This window comes from Chrysochloris asiatica, unplaced genomic scaffold (genome assembly GCF_000296735.1).
Source record: "Chrysochloris asiatica unplaced genomic scaffold, ChrAsi1.0 scaffold00181, whole genome shotgun sequence".
Taxonomy (NCBI): domain Eukaryota; kingdom Metazoa; phylum Chordata; class Mammalia; order Afrosoricida; family Chrysochloridae; genus Chrysochloris; species Chrysochloris asiatica.
In genome coordinates this window covers 4,325,152-4,344,513 of record NW_006408699.1, presented here as the reverse complement: position 1 = coordinate 4,344,513, position 19,362 = coordinate 4,325,152, and the positions used below count along the sequence as shown (strand labels likewise).

General features: G+C 41.6%; 1 protein-coding gene across 2 annotated transcripts in view; it reads left to right on the top strand.

Annotated features, from left to right (window-relative positions):
- Nucleotides 1-19,362, top strand: part of PKP4 (plakophilin 4) — a 191,020-nt gene that overhangs the window by 158,685 nt on the left and 12,973 nt on the right. For both annotated transcript variants that reach the window (XM_006872034.1, XM_006872033.1), the window contains exons 12-17: nucleotides 4,217-4,400; nucleotides 8,353-8,470; nucleotides 10,398-10,589; nucleotides 10,773-10,946; nucleotides 13,812-13,962; nucleotides 17,866-18,061. In XM_006872034.1, coding sequence (XP_006872096.1) covers nucleotides 4,217-4,400; nucleotides 8,353-8,470; nucleotides 10,398-10,589; nucleotides 10,773-10,946; nucleotides 13,812-13,962; nucleotides 17,866-18,061 — 1,015 coding nt within the window. The remainder of the gene's footprint in view (nucleotides 1-4,216; nucleotides 4,401-8,352; nucleotides 8,471-10,397; nucleotides 10,590-10,772; nucleotides 10,947-13,811; nucleotides 13,963-17,865; nucleotides 18,062-19,362) is intronic.

The window sequence follows — 19,362 nt, the reverse complement described above, 5'->3', positions numbered from 1 at the left end:
GGAGTGCCTGATCCAAGACATATTATTTCCAATGGTCTCATATGATGTGTAAGTTGGACAGTGAATAAAGAAGACTGGAGAAGAATTGATTTATTTGAGTTATGGTGCTGGAGAAGAATATTGAAAGTACCGTGGACTGCCAGAAGAACGAACAAATCTGTGTTAGAAGAAGTACAGCCAAAATGCTCCCTAGGAGCCAGACTTGGTCTCTCAGACTTTGGTCATATTATTCAGACATTTTGGTAAAGTGGAGGATCATTGAATAAGAGGAGGATCCTCAGTGAGATGGATTAACACCATGGCAGCGGCAATGGGCCTAAGGGTAACAAATGTGATGGTAGTGCAGGACCTGGAAGTGTTCCGTTCTGTTGTGCATTGGGTCACTAGGAGTTGGAGCCAACAACATACAAAGTGCATAATGCCTGGCATAGAATAATATTTAAATAAATGTTGGGTTTTTTATTGGTCAGAGTGTTGTATGGATGAAGAGCTCTGTTAGTGTAGTGGTTACGAATCGCGCTATGAACTACAAGGTCAATAGTTCGAAAGTACCAGCTGTTCCACGGGAGAAAGATGAGGCTTTCTGCTCCTGTAAAGATTTACAGCCTCAGAAACCCTGTGCAGGGTCACCATGAGTCGAAACCAATTCCACGGCACATAACCACCATTCTGATGAGTCCTGGTGTGGCGCTGTGAGTTAAATCGCTAGACTGCAAGGTCAGTTGCCAAAGTAGGTGGTTCAAGTTCATCAGCCACTCCTCAGAAACCCTGCACAGGGCCGCTGTGAGTCAGAATGAACTCCACAGTACTTAACAACAACAACAGCAATGTTATGTCCAAACCCATGCAAATATAAAGAGTAGTAGTAGTACATATTGAAACTTTACTACCTGTCACTACATTGTTCTCTAAATTCCTGGTAAGAATAAGAAAAAGCAAGACCAATATCCTAGAAACAGTAAAGAACATCAGGGAATTCTCAAGTCTGTGAAGTGTACTCCTGGCCAGGTGTAGGTCTTCAAAGTCACCATGAGTAGAGGCAGGAGGAATGAAAAGCAAGCTTTTTTGCAGAGAGTCAGAGAAATTCAATGCACTGATTCCAGCTCTCAGTGTACTTAAGAACCACCCTCATCTTAGTCATGTTTCCACCTTATGTTTATGACTCAGCCTGTTACATTTTCTGTAGAGCTATGTCTAATTTTATACCTATAGTCTATGATATGAAAGGTTTTACTTAACAAAAACCTGGCCTTGCATTTAATTTTATTGGAATGCATATATTCTGTGAAGTAGAAAGTAGCTGGTTGAAATCTGCAGCTCCTCCCTCTACCCCCCCACCACACCCCCCTGACTCACATGTGTTGAATGACGTTTGTTTGTGGAGTGAGGGTTTTGAATAGCTTTAACAGAAGGAGAAATTTGCTTGAAAGGTATTAGGAATCGCATGTGATAAAGTTGGCTGTGGAAGAACTTAGAAAATGACCCTTAATTCATATTCTGAAGACAGCTGATGATAGCCTCTGTGGCTAACTCACACTGGCCCTGTGAGTGCTGAGTGTTGAGTATCAAATGTTACAGCCACACTCCTGGCAGACTCAGCAGTGTGTCTGCCTGTGTCACCCCACCCTGCTACGTTCCAACCCACACACCCATCTAATCTTTTCTTCCTTCTCCCGATATTTGGGTCAGGACAGACCTCTGAAGATTCATTTTTCACCCTTCATGCCCAGATCCCTTCTATGGTCAGCAATCCTCTACTACTTTCCCCCCAAACATCAAATATCTTTTAAACATGAAACCCATTTTTCAAAGACTGTATATACTGAAGTCTGATACTTTTGAAAATGGATCACTATGAAGCTGCTCTGGGTGAGTGGGGGTGGGGACCTGAACCATGCCACCGGGCTTTCTGTTCCCAACCTCTATGTGGCTGCTTCTCAGGAGTAAAGGGAGAAAGTAAAACGCCCAGAATTCAGAGACTAAGCCAATGCCCCAAGAACAATGTATCTAGAAATATAGAACCAATTTTTTTTAAGACTTCATGAAAAAATAGCATAGACTGGCTTTTAAGCTCATTCCTTAAACAGCTATAGATTGTAGTGCTATCTTACAGAGTCCCATCCATGATGACTGCAGAAGCAAAGGTCTGTCGTGGTAGAGCAAGTGTTCAGGGATGAAGTGAGATCTTGACTTCTCCAAGTCCTGAACTATTTAAACCCCTTCCTATCCTTCTTGGAGGGAGAACCCATCTGGCCCTGACTAGGTGAGCCAACACTGATGTTCAAGCCCTAAAAAGCTGCAGTTGTAATTGAATGCCCCTCCAAAAGGGTAGGAGCAGAGAAAGGGCTCAAGGAAAGACACATAAATGAGGTGTAGAAGTCATTACCAAGTGGAAGAGAGGAGTATTAAGCACAGATGCACAGCGGAGCGCAGGGTCCTGGATAGAGCACAGGCACCAGCTGCCATTGTTGACTCTTAACTCACAGCATGTGGATGGGCCAGGGTAGATGTGCCAGAGAAGGGATGAGCTTACCTCAGTTTATGCTCAATATTTGTTTTTAACTATCTTCCGTTCTCATCCTTTACTTTTACTTCTTCCAGAAAAAGTGGCAGGAAAGGTCCCACTCTCTTGCACCTTCCTCCTTTACAAAGGGCTCTGTCGCTTTTTCAGACCTCAGAAGGGCTACACAAGCTGTTTTCAAACTGGGTCCGTCAGCTACCCTACACTGAAGCAGCAGTTCATGGTCTCATCTTGGCTCAACACTCTTGATCCGTAATGTGCACATGCCTGATAGCATTCCTTCCACATCAATAGGGCTAACATAGTTCTGTGTGTTAATAATTCTAAAGGTACTGTGTAGACTTATGAGCAACCTGACAAGGATGGGTCAGGAACAGAAAGTGCTAGGGGATTTCAGTGCAGAGAAGACTAGTTCATCTTTCCTTCAATTCTGTGTTTCTGACTCAGGAAAATGCATTGAAATGAATGACATTAGGGTAGTTATACTCTTGAATTCACTCTAACTTTTCTAATAAATGTAATTATTAGAATATGTGTTATTATAATAGTAACACAATACATAGAAATTAAATCCTCTAAAATGTTTATTGATTAAAATAATACTATTACAAGCTACTGCCAAAAGAACCAGTAGATCCATTTTAGAAGAAGTGCAGTCAGAGTGCTCCTTAGAGGCCAAGATAACCAAACTTTGTCTCTCATACTTCGGACATATTGTCAGGAGGGACCAGTCACTGGAGAAGGATCTCATGTTTAGTAAGGGTCAGAGAAAAAGAGGAAAACCCCCAACGAGATGGACTGGCCAAGTGGCAGCATCGATGAACTCAAGCATGGCAACAATAGTGAGGTTGGCCCAGGATCGGGCAATGTTTCGTTCTGCTGTGTATAAGGTCGCTATGGGTTGGTACGGACTCAATGGCACCTAACAACAACATTACAAGTTACATTTAAGGTCTGTTGTCCTAGAAGTCTTGATAAATTGCTGAGTAACTTTTAGCTTATTGTTAATCTCATCCATATTTTTTTTAAGAAGGAAAAGTAGTGACTTGCACTTCTAAAACACAAGGTATAAACAGAAGTAGAAATGTTTAGATAGTATGTAAATGTAGAAGACACATAAAATAGCCCTCTGTGCCCATTACTACTTAAGCATTATATTAAGCTTGAGATTCCCAGTAACAAAAGTAAGTAAAGGAGGTGTGATCAAGAAAAACATACCAACTTTTCAAAAGATGAAAAAAATTTTTTTCTAAATATTGAAGTTCTAAAAATGATTTGCACACATAACATTGAATGTAAAGGATAATGAAGTGAACAGGAGGTTTATAAAAATTACAGATGCATTGTATTTATAGCCCTTTCTTGCCTAGACCCTCCACCCACACCCCACCCTACCCCTCACTGAGTAACTCATAATTAACTTTGTGAAGTCCAGTCATCTTGTCTCGTAGAATATAGGCTCTACAACTTCAGAGAATTGTTATTAAGATTTCATATTGCTGCCAGAAACTGACATATTTTCAGTCAACACTTACTGAGGAGGGGCTACCCCTTGCCTGGTTTCAAATATAGGCCCTGGATTAGTTTGGGAATAGACTGAATTCACATCTAATTGGGCTAATATATTTGTTTACTTTATACCACAAACTACAGGATCTCTAAATGAGGATTTTATTTTTTATTTTTTTTTTGCAGGCGTTCTTTGGAACTTATCTTCGTGTGATACAGTAAAGATGACAATCATTCGAGATGCTCTCTCAACTTTAACAAACACTGTGATAGTTCCACATTCTGGATGGAATAACTCTTCTTTTGATGATGATCATAAAATTAAATTTCAGACTTCACTAGTTCTGCGTAACACCACAGGCTGCCTGAGGTATAGTCTTTGTTTCTTCTTTCCAATTAATTTTGTGGCTAAATAGTACGTGTCATTAAAAGTAAATGAAATTTAAGCTAATGTTCTCCCATGTAAACTATCACATAATTCACAATAAAACATTTGAAAGAAAAAAAAAAAAACAAAGTAAATGAATTTTAGGAGGACTTTAGTAACAGCTATCAAAGTTTTCAGTATTGTTTAAAAATTCAGGCAACTGGACTTTATGAGCACAGACATATGGCCTCAAGGAAGTTATCTTACAAATGAGTCTTCTGTGGATTATTGAGCAAGGCTCTTTCCATATGAGATTGGTGCCAAATTCCAGTGTTTCAGTCATTTGCTGTTTATCACATTCTAGTTGCTAATACATGTGCAGCCTGCTTTTTGTTTAAATTCAAAACCCAATAGTTATCATCATTTTGCCTTTAAAAGAGTGTAACAGTGTATGTGATTTAAACAAACACTGGTTTTGAGTTTTATAAATAAGTGAAAATGAGCCCAAGTACAACTTTGTAGTCATTACCTTACACATTTAAAATCTTCAAAGCCTCCTTTAGGTGCACATAATATTGTTCATTACTTGCCATTAACACTCACTAGCTCCATTTCTACCCTATCTCCCAGCCTTACAGTGTCCTGGGAATTTGAAACTGAAGTTTTGGGCAGAGGGGCCTGGTAACGAGGAGAGTGGGCTCTGGTCTCAGACAGTCTGGCTTCCAGTATCAACCCTAAGCCTCGGTTTCCTCATCTTTAAAATGGGGTTAGTGGTACCGCCTTGGAGTTGTGAGGAATTGGCAAAATGCAAATGTAAAGTGCTTAAGGTAGCCTGTGACACACTCTTGCACTCAGTGCACACCTTGTAGCATGTAAGCTGAGATGTCTAAGCATCTCCACAACAGAAACCTTGAGAGAGAAGAGGAACGCAGCAGGCGCCCCTGCTCAGAAGCCGCTGTTCCCCTGTTGTGATAGGTGACTTGGCACCCTTCCCTACAACAAGAGTCAGGATCCTGAAAAGTAGGCCAGCGCCTCCTAACTCAGACGTGTGTATCGCAGGTGTATCCCGTAATGTCGTGTCATCAGCCGTAGCAGGAAGAGTAGCAGCATCTCTTCCTGCTTCTGGGGAGGCTGCTTCAGCAGAAGTCCAGAGGCAGGACTCCTCCAGAGAACCAATGAATATGAACTGAGGCCCCTGCTCTGGTGAAGTGAAGGCAGAAAATAAGGAAACAACAAAAGAGCAATTGATGTCATAAACTACATAGGGTGCTGTCAGACACTGAGTGGTTACTTTGGTGGTCAGGGAAGTCTCTCTTAAGTAATATTTAAGCAGAGATCTTAGTGATCACAAGGACCCACTCGTAAGGGAGAGGGGAAGGCAAGCATCCCAGGGAAAGTAGATAGCACATGAAAAAGCTTTGGGGCAGTGATGAGCTTAGTAGGCAAAGGGAAGAGTGGTATCATTATGTAGGATTTTAGAAACCAGAGGGAGGAGTTTGCATGTTATTCCAAGTGCCATGAGAAACCATCAGGGGTTTCAGCAGGGCAGGGATGGGACTGATTTCTGGCTACCATAGGGAAATGGAAGGAAACCTTGAGCGGTGGCTGCTCCAGGTGAGCCAGGAGAGTGGTCTAAACTAGGAGCAGGCAGAATTGGAGGGAGAAGGGGTGAGGAAAGGGGAGAAGATGTGTAATCTCAGTCTTGGCTGGATGAACAGGTTGTGTATAAGTGCTATGGATAATACCAGGTAGTGGCGAGACAAATTTGTTAGCAGGGATGAGCAGGTCAGGATCTCCTTGGGTCACATCCATTTTGAGGTGTTCAATTAGATAACTGTGTGGTAATGCCAAGAAAGTAGTTGGATAAATGAGTCTGGAGTTCTAAGGGAGGTCAGAGCAAAAGCTACATGTTTGAGAGCCATAGACCACCTACTGTAAAGTGCCATCGAGTTGGTTCTGACTCATAAAAATCCTGTATACTGTCTGAGACTAAGTCTTTGCAGGAGCAGAAAGCCAAGCTTCAGTTTTGTCCCAGGTGGTGGACTCGAACTGCTGACCTTGTGATTCACAGTCCTGTGGTGGTTATGTGCCGTGGAGTGGGTTTCCGACTCATAGCGACCCTGTACAGGGTTTACGAGGCTATAAATCTTTACGGGAGCAAAAAGCCTCATCTTTCTTGCGCATCTAAGAGGGTGCAAAGATAAAAGTGAGGGGGGTCAACGTAGAGCCAGGAGTACCCCTGGAGGAACACAGGTGAAACTAAGAAGGAAAGACAGCAAAATGGAAGGGAAACCAGAGAGTATGGGGTCCCACCACCCCTAAAGGAATGAAAGAGGCCAACTGTTCTGTACTGCTGAGATGTAACGCCAGCTAAGAGCAGAGAAGGTACCAGGGGACTATCTCGCTGACTTCAAGAAAACAAAGGAGTCAAGAAATATCAGAAGTCCTTGGATGGCATGATTGATTAAACACTTAACTACTAACCTAAAGTTTGGCAGATCACACCCACACAGAGACACCTATGAGAAACAGAACTGGCACGGCCTTTGGAAGGTCACAGCCTTGAAAACCCTCAGGAGCAGTTTCCCAGTCCATTCCTGGGGTGGCCATAGTCAGAACTGAGTCAACAGTAACAACAAAGAAAAGTCATTTCAAATCCCCGTGAATCTGCAGAACATCAGAGTAGGTGTAGACCCCTTGTTAGAGCATAAAATAGGTTCTTATAATTTGGTGTCAACTTGGTAGTGGTTGTGTACTCGGTTCCAACTCACAGTGACCCTATATAATCAGGCTTCCAAGGCTGTAAATCTGTATGGGAGCAAAAAACCTCATCTTTCTTTCGTGGAACAGCTGGTAGTTTCAAACTGCTAACCTTGAGGTTAGCAGCCTGACTCGTTACCATTACATTACCTGAGCTCCTTTGGTATCAATTTAGGAATACAAAATGATAGCAGAAGTTTAAATATGGATGAGACCCAAAAATAGCTTTCAGGAATGTTTGTAACTGGGTGGAAAAAATGTAATGAAAGGAAGTATCCATATTTAATTTGAGATATTTATACAAGATTGAACTTCAAAGTCAGATGTTCGGATTCACCAGCCACTCCTCGGAATCCCGTATAAAAGGTCACTATGAGTCAATGGAGTCCTGGTGTGACGCAATGGGTTAATGCACTGGACTGCAAAGTCAGTTTGAGCTACAAGGTTGGCAATTCAAGCTCACCAACCCACCGCTCTTCAGAAACCCCATACAGAGTCGCTATGGGTCGTAACCAACTCAATGGCACTTAACAACAACATGAGTTGGAAGAAACCCTGGTGTGATGCTGTGGCTTAATGCAGTGGACTGCAAAGTTGGATTGAACCATACAGGGTTGCTGTGAGTCAGAACCTACTTGATGGCAGTTAACAACAACATACAAGAAGCGATGGGTTTTCTCTGTTCACTCAAGAAATACGTAATGCCCACACATGACATGCAGAACACCATAATAGGCATAGAGGACTGCAAGGAGCTTCTGTCCTGGCAAGGGAGATAAAGCAAGTGTGAAAATAGTAACAACTGTAGCATCTGTGTCCAGGCACTTTTCAGTTGTCACATGTAGTCACTCATTTCTTCACAGCAACCCAATGGTAGTGTTGGTTATTAAGTGCTGTCTAGTCAGTTATTATTTCTCCTTTTCTGTATATAAGGAAACTGAGGAGCATAGGTCCCAAAATAATTCTATTAGGTTAGAAAGTTACGTGCTATGTAAAAATGAAAATGCCCAGAGCCCTTCCATTTGTGTGGCTAATGGGGAGCTGTTTTAGTCAGCGTTTTAGTATGTTAAAATGCAAGCTCCAAAATGCCTTTTCAAACTCTCATCTGCTGTCTGTTCTCTCACGTCTTCAAGGTAAGGCATGTGGCTAATGAGTCAGTTCATCTCAGCAGCTCGCTTGTGTCTCAACCATTTAGGAACCTCAGCTCCGCAGGGGAGGAAGCTCGGAAGCAAATGCGATCCTGTGAGGGACTGGTAGACTCACTGTTGTACGTGATCCACACGTGTGTGAACACATCCGATTACGACAGCAAGGTCAGTGCCTGACGGGCCCTGTGAGAGTCATGCACCCGGTGCTACTATTTGTGTGTGGTACTAATCCCCTAGGGCTGACATAGCAAATTACAACAAAGTCAGTGACTTCAAATGACAGAAATATATTGTCTCTGAATTCAGGATGCCAACAAGGCCACATTCTATCGAAAGGCTATAGGAGAAGATTCTTTCTTGTCTCTCAGCTTCTGGAAGCTAGGTGTTCCTTAGCTTGTAGATGCATCTTCATATGACCATCCTTCCTCTTTCTCAGTGTTATTTCTTTTATAAGGACACCGCTCAGATGGGATTAGGGCCCAGCTTGCCTCTGGCTTGGTCTCATATTAACTGAGAAACCCATTGCCATCAAGAGTGGGTCTGTCTCAGAGTAACCCTACAGCACAGAGTAAAATTGCTCCCTAGGGTTCCCAAGGCTTTAAATCTTATGGAAGCAACTCCCAACTTCTTTATTCTGAATAACAACTGGTAAGTTTGAAGCATTCACATTTCAATTAGCAGCCAAACACTTAACCACTGCATCACTAGGGCTCCTATTTTCAAAAAATCACTGTTCACTGTAGTCAACAGATCTCTCTGGAAGACACAAACCATGCCATTGACTCTAGAATTCTCGAGCCCCTCTTCATTAGGCTGTACTCCACATCAAAAAGACAGAGTCCCTCCAAACATTACAGATTCGCAGGAACACAGCACCTTAAGAAAAGAGTATTACAACTATGAAAACTGAGTGACTCGTGGTGACAGAGCTCACTCAATGTGAGATGGCAGGGACCTGGCTTTATCTGTGGTTTTCTTAGGTTCATTCTTAAGTTGAATGCCCCTCTAGTTATTTCTTCCAATTCTGTATCCCCTACTCCTAGACTCGGATTCATCTGCATTTGATGCTCTACTGGATATTCAAATACTCTTGGTCAAGGCACTTTATTTTCCCCACCCTCTCTGCCCTCCTAACTTCAGGCAGTGCACACCTCTCTACAGCCCAACCTGTGCTCTTTGCCCTGTTGTTCTGCTGATCAGTCTGTAGCTGCTTGCCGGCATTCCACATCCCTGCATGAGCACAGGGCATAATACCCATCAGTAATCTTCCATAAGAGCAGGAATGAGTAAGATAGGAAGATGTAGGAAGGAGTTGCTAATAGTCTCCGAAGTTACAAGACAGACTGAGTACATGATTGGCTTAGGAGAGCCTATAATATGTGTTAGATCATAAAGATGAGTCTGAGAGAGAAAGGAGAGGTAATAAGGAATCATGTCATCAAGAAAGGGGCAGGAGTTTAAGGTGAGAACCTTACCGGACCAAAAGGCATGCTGGGTCCATTGAGGAGTAAACAGTTGGAGGGCGAGATGGGATATTGCTGGGCAAACAATAAATTTGGTTTTCAACACAATGAGTTGTAGTAACAGTTGTCCTTTAAAGGAGGAAGAGATCTCAAACAGAAGGCAAAATGCTGACAGGAAAAAATGGTGGAGCGTTCCACAGAGGGAAGGGCTGCTGGGAGACTGAAAGAATAGACAAAGGCGGGTCCTGGTTAGGGGCTGTGCCCCCATGGGGTGGAGGGGGTGTATCTCGTGTCACCATGAGAATCCACAACTGGGAGAGATAGTGAGGATCTGTAGTCTTGGGCACATTTCTGCCTAAGGCAGAAACCCTGGGCTTTTCTCTTCCAGGGCTTGGACATTTTATCAGCATAAAACCAGCCCTAAGCATGTACTGAATGTGGCTCTGCAGCCAGTCATTTGGGTATTTCAAGAAAGTTTTAGAATCCTAATTCTTTCTCTTGATTTTTTTAGGTCCCTGTAAGGAAAAAAAAAATAGTGCTTTCCTATTATTATCAGTAGCAGTCAGCACAGAAGCATTTTCTGCTGATGTGCTAAGATGGTTTTAATTATACGCTATGTTGGGTTTCAGACGGTGGAGAACTGTGTGTGCACCCTGAGGAACCTATCCTATCGGCTGGAACTGGAGGTCCCTCAGGCCCGCCTGCTGGGACTGAACGAATTGGATGACTTACTAGGAAAGGAGTCTCCCAGCAAAGACTCAGAGCCAAGCTGCTGGGGGAAGAAGAAGAAGAAGAAAAAGAGGACGCCACAAGAGGATCAAGTTAGCATTTTCTTTGACGTGAAACTAGAGTTTCATTTTTCTGGGAGTAAGAAATCGTACAACAAAAAAGTGTTCCTCATGATACAATTTTTCTGTATCTGAGTCGAGCAAAGATGAGTATTTTCAAGTGTGGGAGATCATGTCCACTTCACTTCCATTTAATGTGTACCATTTGTCTTTCAGTGGGATGGAGTTGGTCCTATCCCAGGACTGTCAAAGTCCCCCAAAGGGGTTGAGATGCTGTGGCATCCTTCGGTGGTAAAACCATATCTGACTCTCCTAGCAGAAAGCTCCAACCCAGCTACCTTGGAAGGCTCTGCCGGATCTCTGCAGAATCTCTCTGCTGGTAACTGGAAGGTACGGTATCTCCCACTTGTCCGCACTTCTCATCTTTGCAACCAGTCAGATTAGAAATGATGGTGAAAGGGGCATGGTTGTTTAGACTTTGTCTAGGAAAGGTTAAGAGCTAAAAAAAAAAAAAAAAAAGACCGGCTATTGCCCAAAGATGAATATATCATAGTCCTTCCCCATTAGATCCCTAAAGGTTAGTGACAAAAATAGATCATGTCAATACTGAGTAGGATCTTGAAAGAGAACATCTAACCCAACCTAGCAGGATGAAGAAAAGGCCAGAAAAGAGGGGAGCAATGAGTTGGGAAGGTTTCCTAAAGACGTAGTGCTGCTCAAATGGAATCTTACAGAATGAGTGAAATTAATCCAGCAGAGACTAAGGTTGCAGTTAGGGGGACAAATCAGATAGGACACTGGGAGGTAGTCCTTGAAGATGAACAAAGAATAGTGTGGACAATGACTACATCTGCCCCTGCTTGCTGGCCCAGAGAGAGTAGGGCAAGGGAGGTAGCCCAGGTGGGAGCCAGGCATCTGGGACAGGTCTGAAGTGACTTGAGATGCAGACAAGAGAGGCCACTGTAAATCTTTAAGCAGATGAGACTGATGTGCACATTGTTGAATCCCTTCTGTGGCAATGTAGAAGGAGAATTCAAGGAAAAGAAGAGTGGAGACTGAAATTCCATTTTGGATCCAGTGCAGTATTTAGCTGAGAGATGATAGGGTGCAGATTAGAGCAGAGGTCAGGCAGCTTTGCCAGAGAGGGAGAGGGAGCTGATGTTCCCTCAGATACTTCATGTGCATACATTTGAAATTTCCAGGTGGGAATTTCTGGAGGTGGGACTTCTTTAGTTAGTATGGAACTTGTTACTACTATAAGCAAGTTCTCAAAACTTTTTAAACATTGTCTACAGCTATGTGTGACCCTTTATAACAATCACTGAACTGCTAACCACAAGACTGTCAGTTCAAGCCCACCAGAAGCAACTCAGAAACCCTGTACAAGATCGCCATGAGTCAGAACCAACTCCTCAGCACTTAACAACAACAACAGCAACTTCCCCATAAAATCCTTTTCTGAAATATTTTCAACTTCTAGAAATTCCCTGTGTTTTAGTAGAATTATTATATTGTTTGTTTTGGGCTATTTCCCCCATCACAATTCCCCAGAATGAGAATCTTTGGCCACTCTGGTATGATAGTGAAAAGCATCGATAAGCCAAGTGTGTTATGGTCTAATGCTAAGTCAGTGTGGCAGTTTCTTTTTTTTACTAATTAAAGTGCTAATACTTAGTGATTGAGCTTTGCCTCTGAAGCCAGGGTAAGGACAGTTACCTCCCTGTTCTCCATTTCCTCACCTGTAAAATGGGGGTAATATAAATATTTCCTTCATGTGGTGATTGTGTGAATTAACTAATAAATGAGGTACGCATAGAACAATGCCCAGCATGTATGTATTTTTACATACATTATAAACTGCATTCACTTTCAGCTTCTTGTAACCAGAGGATCATTTGACAATTAAATTTTTTTAAGGATAATAAGGAAAATGATGTGATTAGAGTTGTTTATAAGTTCATTTCTGGAGCCATTTAGTGAATGAAAATTAGATAGTAAAGCCATTTGAAGTCTAAACATTATGTACAAGTGATTTGAAAAGTATTTCAATAACTCATATAGTTCATAGGACCCTCATTATAGGGAAACAAGATGATCGTGGCCATTTGGGGAGCAGTGCTGGGCTAAGCAGGGCAGTCTCCAGATGATTCCAGAGTTGGTCTGTAGAAAGATTGATTCTTAGAGAGAAGTTGATAAACCTGCCGTAGTGCTTTACCGTTATAACAAATGACATACTGCATTTGTTTCATATGAAGGGCCTTAAGAGATCTTTGAGATGCATTTTTCCCACTATTTTTATCATTAAAAAAGATAGTTGTATATTAAAACTGAGTAGTCACTCACAATGTTCAATTACTATGAAGGACCAGGAGGCCTTTGTCCTCATGACTTGATCACAACAGGAAAGTGTTAGGTGTTTTGTAAATATCTGTCAATTCTCCCTAAGTTTTGAAAGACGGGTCTGCATTGGTGAAAACGTCGATTAAAGATCAAAACAAGATTGAGGGCCCATTTTCTAATGTTACTTGTTGATCTTTTGTTTGTTTCACAAAAACTTAGAACTCGTTTCCAATTCATAAACTGGCTCACTGTCCAGAGTTGCCGCATAATCACAGTGACTGCTAGATTTTAAATAATCAGCTACTTAATCTTGAATGTGAAAGTATTTTGCACACAAATATACTTTTACTTATCTATCGGTATGTGTGAGTTATGATGTTCAGTGTTTCTGGAGAATTGCCTTTCTTCGGAGGCAAGGGTTTTTTTTCAAGCAATCTTTTTGACATGTTACTGAAATCTACATTTTGTTTCAGGGAACATAGAAAACAATGACTTGGCAGAGACAAGTTCTCCTTTAATGTGTGCTGATTGGTTATGTCTCTGCCATCCTATTTTAAGCCTCTGGACCTGGCATGGGGCCAACTGAAAAGACAAGACATACACTTCCCTTAATCATATTTATGTATCTGAGATAGAAAGTAATCACTGCCTTCTCTTTTCTGCACAAAAATATCTGGCAGATGGTGGTTTGAGATTTTCCAAACCACTTTGGGGTTTTCTTTATAAATCAATCATCCTATCCTTTCTCCCAAACTGTGGTTTTCTCTTTACTGACTTCACAGATTTAATCTTCAATTGGAGAGAAAACATTCCATCTATTCCTCTTTCTGCAAATTGCTATTTTTAGGCTAGAGTAACATCATGAAAGTTGAACTCTGTTTTACATATTACTGAACGCCTTCTTTTGCTTACTAGTTTGCAGCATATATCCGGGCGGCAGTCCGAAAAGAAAAAGGACTCCCCATCCTTGTAGAACTTCTGAGAATGGATAACGATAGAGTTGTTTCTTCCGTTGCAACTGCTTTGAGGAATATGGCGCTAGATGTTCGCAACAAGGAGCTCATAGGTATGTTCTTGCAATAAGGTGAGCTATAAAGAGAGAGTAAACTTCATGGTGTCCATCTTTCGCCCTTTGACTGGTGAAAAAAATGAAGTGGCGTTTAACATCATTATCAAGGGAGTCCTAGTCCCCAATTTCTTGGCATGTTTGGATCCTTTCTGGCCATTGTTTTCTCAACAGGAAGCAGGATTATTAATTAAATAAAATTGATCAGGGAGAGCAAATTTTCAGAAAAGCCAGTAATTTTGGTTACACATTACAACACTAGTTATTAGATGTGGGATCTCTATTTAATTTCCTCTTTCTGTTTTTGAGACTGATATCTGCTAGTTCACAAGTAACCGTACTGTAAATTTAAACAAAGCATATTAATGATTTATAACTTTTTCTTCACAGACCCTTGTAACACCCACCTCAAGACACCCCTAGGACAGAGTACAGTTGGATGACATAAATGAGGTTCTAAATCATAAAATTTAAGGAGGCATTCACTCCCAGGTTTGTGCGCATGTAGGGTTGGCGCTTAGATACACTTGAGAGTAGTGAGTGCGTTCTTAAATTTTGTACATTGGGCAGCTTGCTTGCCTCACCAAAGTCTTGCTTCTGGGCATTGTCACACCCAAAGAAGGGGGTCAAGTAAAGATCAGGGATCTTTAGACAGATCTGCTGCTCAGAAGCTCTGTCACTTGGAGCATTCTACTATATAATCCTTTAAAAATAATAATAAATAAAAAACACCCTGCTGTCGTTGAGTAGGGTTTTCCAAGCCTGTAAATCTTTATAGGAGCAGAAAACATCCATTGTTTCCCAGGGAGCTGCTGGTGGATCCCAACTGTTAACCACTACATCACCAGGGCTCCTACCTGTAAGCCAACAGGACTGAATTCCCTCCTCTAGATTCAATGTGGAAGGAGGTTCTCACTTAGCCCCATGTCTGAAAGAATGTTGAGGATGCCTGCTGTCCAGGTTAGCTATGAAGATGATGTGAAACATGTGTAACAGCTTGTAAAGACCTCCCACTGTTGTGACCCTCATACGGGGAAGTACTGAAGATAGGTTAGGGAAAGGGAGGGTGGACTTCACAAGATTTTATGTAGATTGATGTGGCTTTATATGATTATAAAGTACCTCCTGCTGTATGAGAATCAGGGAAGGAGGATAGGAAGAAATGGGAAAGAGAACATTATTTACCTCAAAGTTGCTGTGGATACTGACTGAGAAGAAACTGGTGACACTCAGGAAAGCCTCTCAGACAGTCCCTTACAGAATTATTCCAGCAAAAAAGCAGACTCCATTCCTGCTTCTCAATAGTAGAATTGCTATTTTTGCATATTGTCTAGATGAACCTGCTCTTAGCATAGCATTTCCTTGAGTCATGCCTTCCCCTACAGAGGAAAGGAGCCTGTCCCACACCCATCTCACTGTCCAGCTTGCACCTGTATCTAGTGGATGTGTCACAGCTGTTAGTTCCCATAGTTCCTTGAGAGAAATCTTTTAGCCCCCCAAAGAGATTTTTTCATTATTATTTTTAGTACATTTGATTTGTTATGAGAAATGTGAAATTTGGGGCTCCTTGATGCTAAAAACAGAGTCCTAGTGTGGCGCTGTAGGATAAGCACTGGACCAAAAGGTCTGTTTGAATCTCAGGCTCAGCGGTTCGAATTCACCAGCTGCTTCTCCGAAAGCCTATACAGAGTTGCTATGAGTTGGAACCGACTGTACCTCACTTTCACAACATCTCACCATCCCAGGTCTCTGGGAGGCATAAACAATTTGCAATTGATAAAGGTTGGCAGTTTGTACCCTTCAAGCAGCAACCCTGGAAGGAAGGCCTGGAACTCTGGTCAAGGGAATATTTCTTCTCTGTAGCACATAGTATCATCATGAGTCAGAAGCAATGTGATGGCAACAGATTTTGGTCTGTTTTGTTTCTTTTAACGTATTGTCTGTCCTATACAAAAATACCACAAGTGGATGGCTTCAGCAGACAGAAATTCATTCTTCTGTAGTTTAGGAAGCTAGTGTCCACTCAGGGCACTTTCTCTAGGGGAAGGTTTTGTCTCTTTGCTGGCTCTAGGGGAAAGTCCTTGTCTCTTTTCAACATCTATGAGCCCAGATATCCCTTAGATATCTCCAAGTAACTTGTCATCAGCCCTCCCTTGGATCTAGGAGATTCCCAGCACAGAGGCTCTGGGTCCAAACCACTCCTTGTCCAAGCTCTTCTTTCTTAGTTGAACTAAGTCCCTCTGATCTCTGCTCACTTGCTTAATTTCTATCATATATCTCAAAAGAATTTGACTCAAGATACAACCTGAAACTCTAGGTTATATCCTGCCTCATTAACATAACTGCTGCTAATCCTGCTTCATTAATATCATTGTTGGTATTGTTAAGTGTTGTCAAGTCAGTTTCAAATCCTATCAACCCTGTATAGGGTTTCTGAGGCCATAAATCTTTGCAGGAGCAGAAAGCCTCATATTTCTCCTGTACAGTGACTGGTGGGCTCGAAACACCTGACCTTGTGTTTCTTAGGATAGTGTTTACCCTACAAAGATACCGCACTCCAATTAACATCATACAAGTTAGGATTTACAGTACATACAATAATTGCATCCAATCACAAAATTATTACAATTATAATTATTAGAAGATTATTACTAGGAATCATGGCCTAGCCAAGTTGACACATTTGGGGGCGGGGAGTGGAAACAGTTAAATCCATAACACAATCTAATTTCAACAGCCACATTTGTCTTCTTCCCTTACAACATTATCACTGTTTTTCCACTCTGTAATGATGTCTACTGTGCTTCCACCAGACTCTTCCCTGTGACATGCTGTAAGTTATGTAGTCTTATAGTTAGAACCTATGTCTTACTGCTTTCCACTGTGTATAAATAGTTCTGTAATAAAAACCCATTTAGCATTTACTAAGTTATTAACATAGGAGGAGAGGGGGAAAAAAAAACTAAGATAACGTTTACTTGAGCTTTGGTGAATTCCTTTAGTTTGTAGTGCAATTATTCAAGTTTGTCAGTCGGTAAATGAAATTGAAAAGGCTAGAGATAAACTCTTTTTGGAAGGGAGTAAGAGAAATGGAGTTCCTGTAAGGAACTGCCTCTGTAGCTAGAGTACTCCCCAGTCTTGTCCTGTCAGGAACTGTGTTACTGTGTTATTGCTAGTTAATAATGCAGTCATCATTTTGATAACAGAATCTTCCATGTGTTTTCTTTTAAAGAAACCACAATGTCATTTTAGCCATTAATCTCAGTTTTGATGATGTACACCCTCAGCTTAAAAAAAAAAAATGAAACCATACACAGTTCACATGTGGTTAGGAAAGTTTACTGAAAAGTTGTGTGAAAACTTTACTTGGTTCAGATTCAAAGATCAGGTTTTAAAAGCTTTAAGAGGAATTTATGGTGTTTGTGATCCATGCTGCTGTTAAGTGTCATTGAGTTCTGACTCATAAGGACCCTGAATAACGTTTCCAAGGAGCGGCTTACAGCTTTAAACTACCGACCTTGTGGTTACCAGTCCAGTGCTTATCCTATAGTACCATAACAATAAAGTATGAAATTTACTATCATTCCTTTTCTTCTCGGTTATTAAAAATAGTTGAACTAAAGCCTGCCTAATTTCATGCACTGGTTTTTCTTTTCATGTTATACAGTGCAGTTTTAATACCTAGTCAGTCCTTCATGTAACATTGATGTAAACACTGAATTTCCCTTTACAATACAATGTTGTCATTTTCCTCTTTACTGTGAGTTTTAATTATTTTTTCTCTGTTACTGTTTCTTTGAAAGTTTTATTTCTAAGGAATGGGACACTGTCAGAATCGTAAAACAACAACAAAAACCTAATATCTTCTGAATTCTTACAGAATTTCATTTTCTGCATTGGCAGGTAAATACGCCATGCGAGACCTGGTGAACCGGCTTCCCGGTGGTAACGGCCCCAGCATCCTATCTGACGAGACCATGGCGGCTATCTGCTGTGCACTGCACGAGGTCACCAGCAAAAACATGGAGAACGCGAAAGCCCTGGCCGACTCCGGAGGAATAGAAAAGCTGGTGAACATAACCAAAGGCAGAGGAGACAGGCAAGTTGGCTGTAGGCGAGGCAGTGCATAGCACTTGTTCCTGGGATTGTCCTGTGATAAAGGGCTTGTGGAGGATGCATGTCATGCTGTAAAAGATTTATTTCTGCATTTCTCACAGATTGATAAGCTAAACTGTCTCCAGCAGTTTAAACCTGTATGCCGAGAGAGACATTTTTTTTGGCATGCTACCTCTTTTTTAGTTTTTAATTTACTGCAGCACCTATTTCCACACTGCTGTCTGTCTCTAAAGCACACCAGTTTGGATGGTTTCACCATGCTGATCCCTGGAAGAACCAGAAAAGTTAGGGGATGGGGGGACTATCTCCCCTGTGCCTTTGGCTCTGCATCAGGCCAGAGTGCCTGTCCTGCAAGAACAGATCTGTAATTGATTTCCTTAGCAGGTACCCAGAAAGTATCAAGATCACCATTCAGCAGCAAGAGCTTCAGTGTAGCCTCAGGATACATCCTGGGCTTGGATCACACATTTCTCTTTGCTTCTAGATGACACTTAATTAACACACAGCAGAAATAGGGATTCAAGAATTAGTGGCAAAAATAGAAGGTTTTTTTCATGGAGCTGTAGCAGTGGCGTGTTCATTTGCCTCAGGATGCTTTGTGTCTTCTTTAAAACCTAAACAGTAGCCCGTCTGACCCATTGTAAAATGGTACCTGCCTCCCTGTCCCCTTCTTTATTCTCCTTCTTACCACTAATTTCTGACTGGTGCGTGATTTACATCTGTAGTGTCCGATTCTTGCCTGTAGAAGATAAGCTTCCCCAGAGCAGGGACTATATCCCCAGCTTCTAGAACAATGCCTGGTGCATAGTAGGTGCTCAGTAAATATTCAGGTAACTAAGTTGACCATGCTAGATGTCATGCTGTGCCTCATCTACTTATTTAGTTTATACTTCTTAAGGAATTTCTAAAATGTAAAGATAATATCACAAACTGCCCATGTTCTCATCACCCAGGAACAACATTTATCAACATTTAGCTTTATTTTCTCTTTAAGGTTCTGTTTTTCTTATGTAGAGAGATGATTTTCATTTGTTAGTAATAAATGTATATTATCTCCTGTTCATTTTCAAGGAAATAAGACATTGCAGATAAAACTGAGGTTCTGTAGTATTAACGCCTGGTCCTAGTCTCCACCTGCTTTCCCTGAGGGGACAGTGATCACCCGAGGTGCCCTTGTAGCCTTCATTGTTGAAAAGCACAAGAAAAACGGGAGAAGTGCTACACTAGTGCTGATACTGTTGCATATTGAAAACACACACACATACATACATATATGTTGTTGTC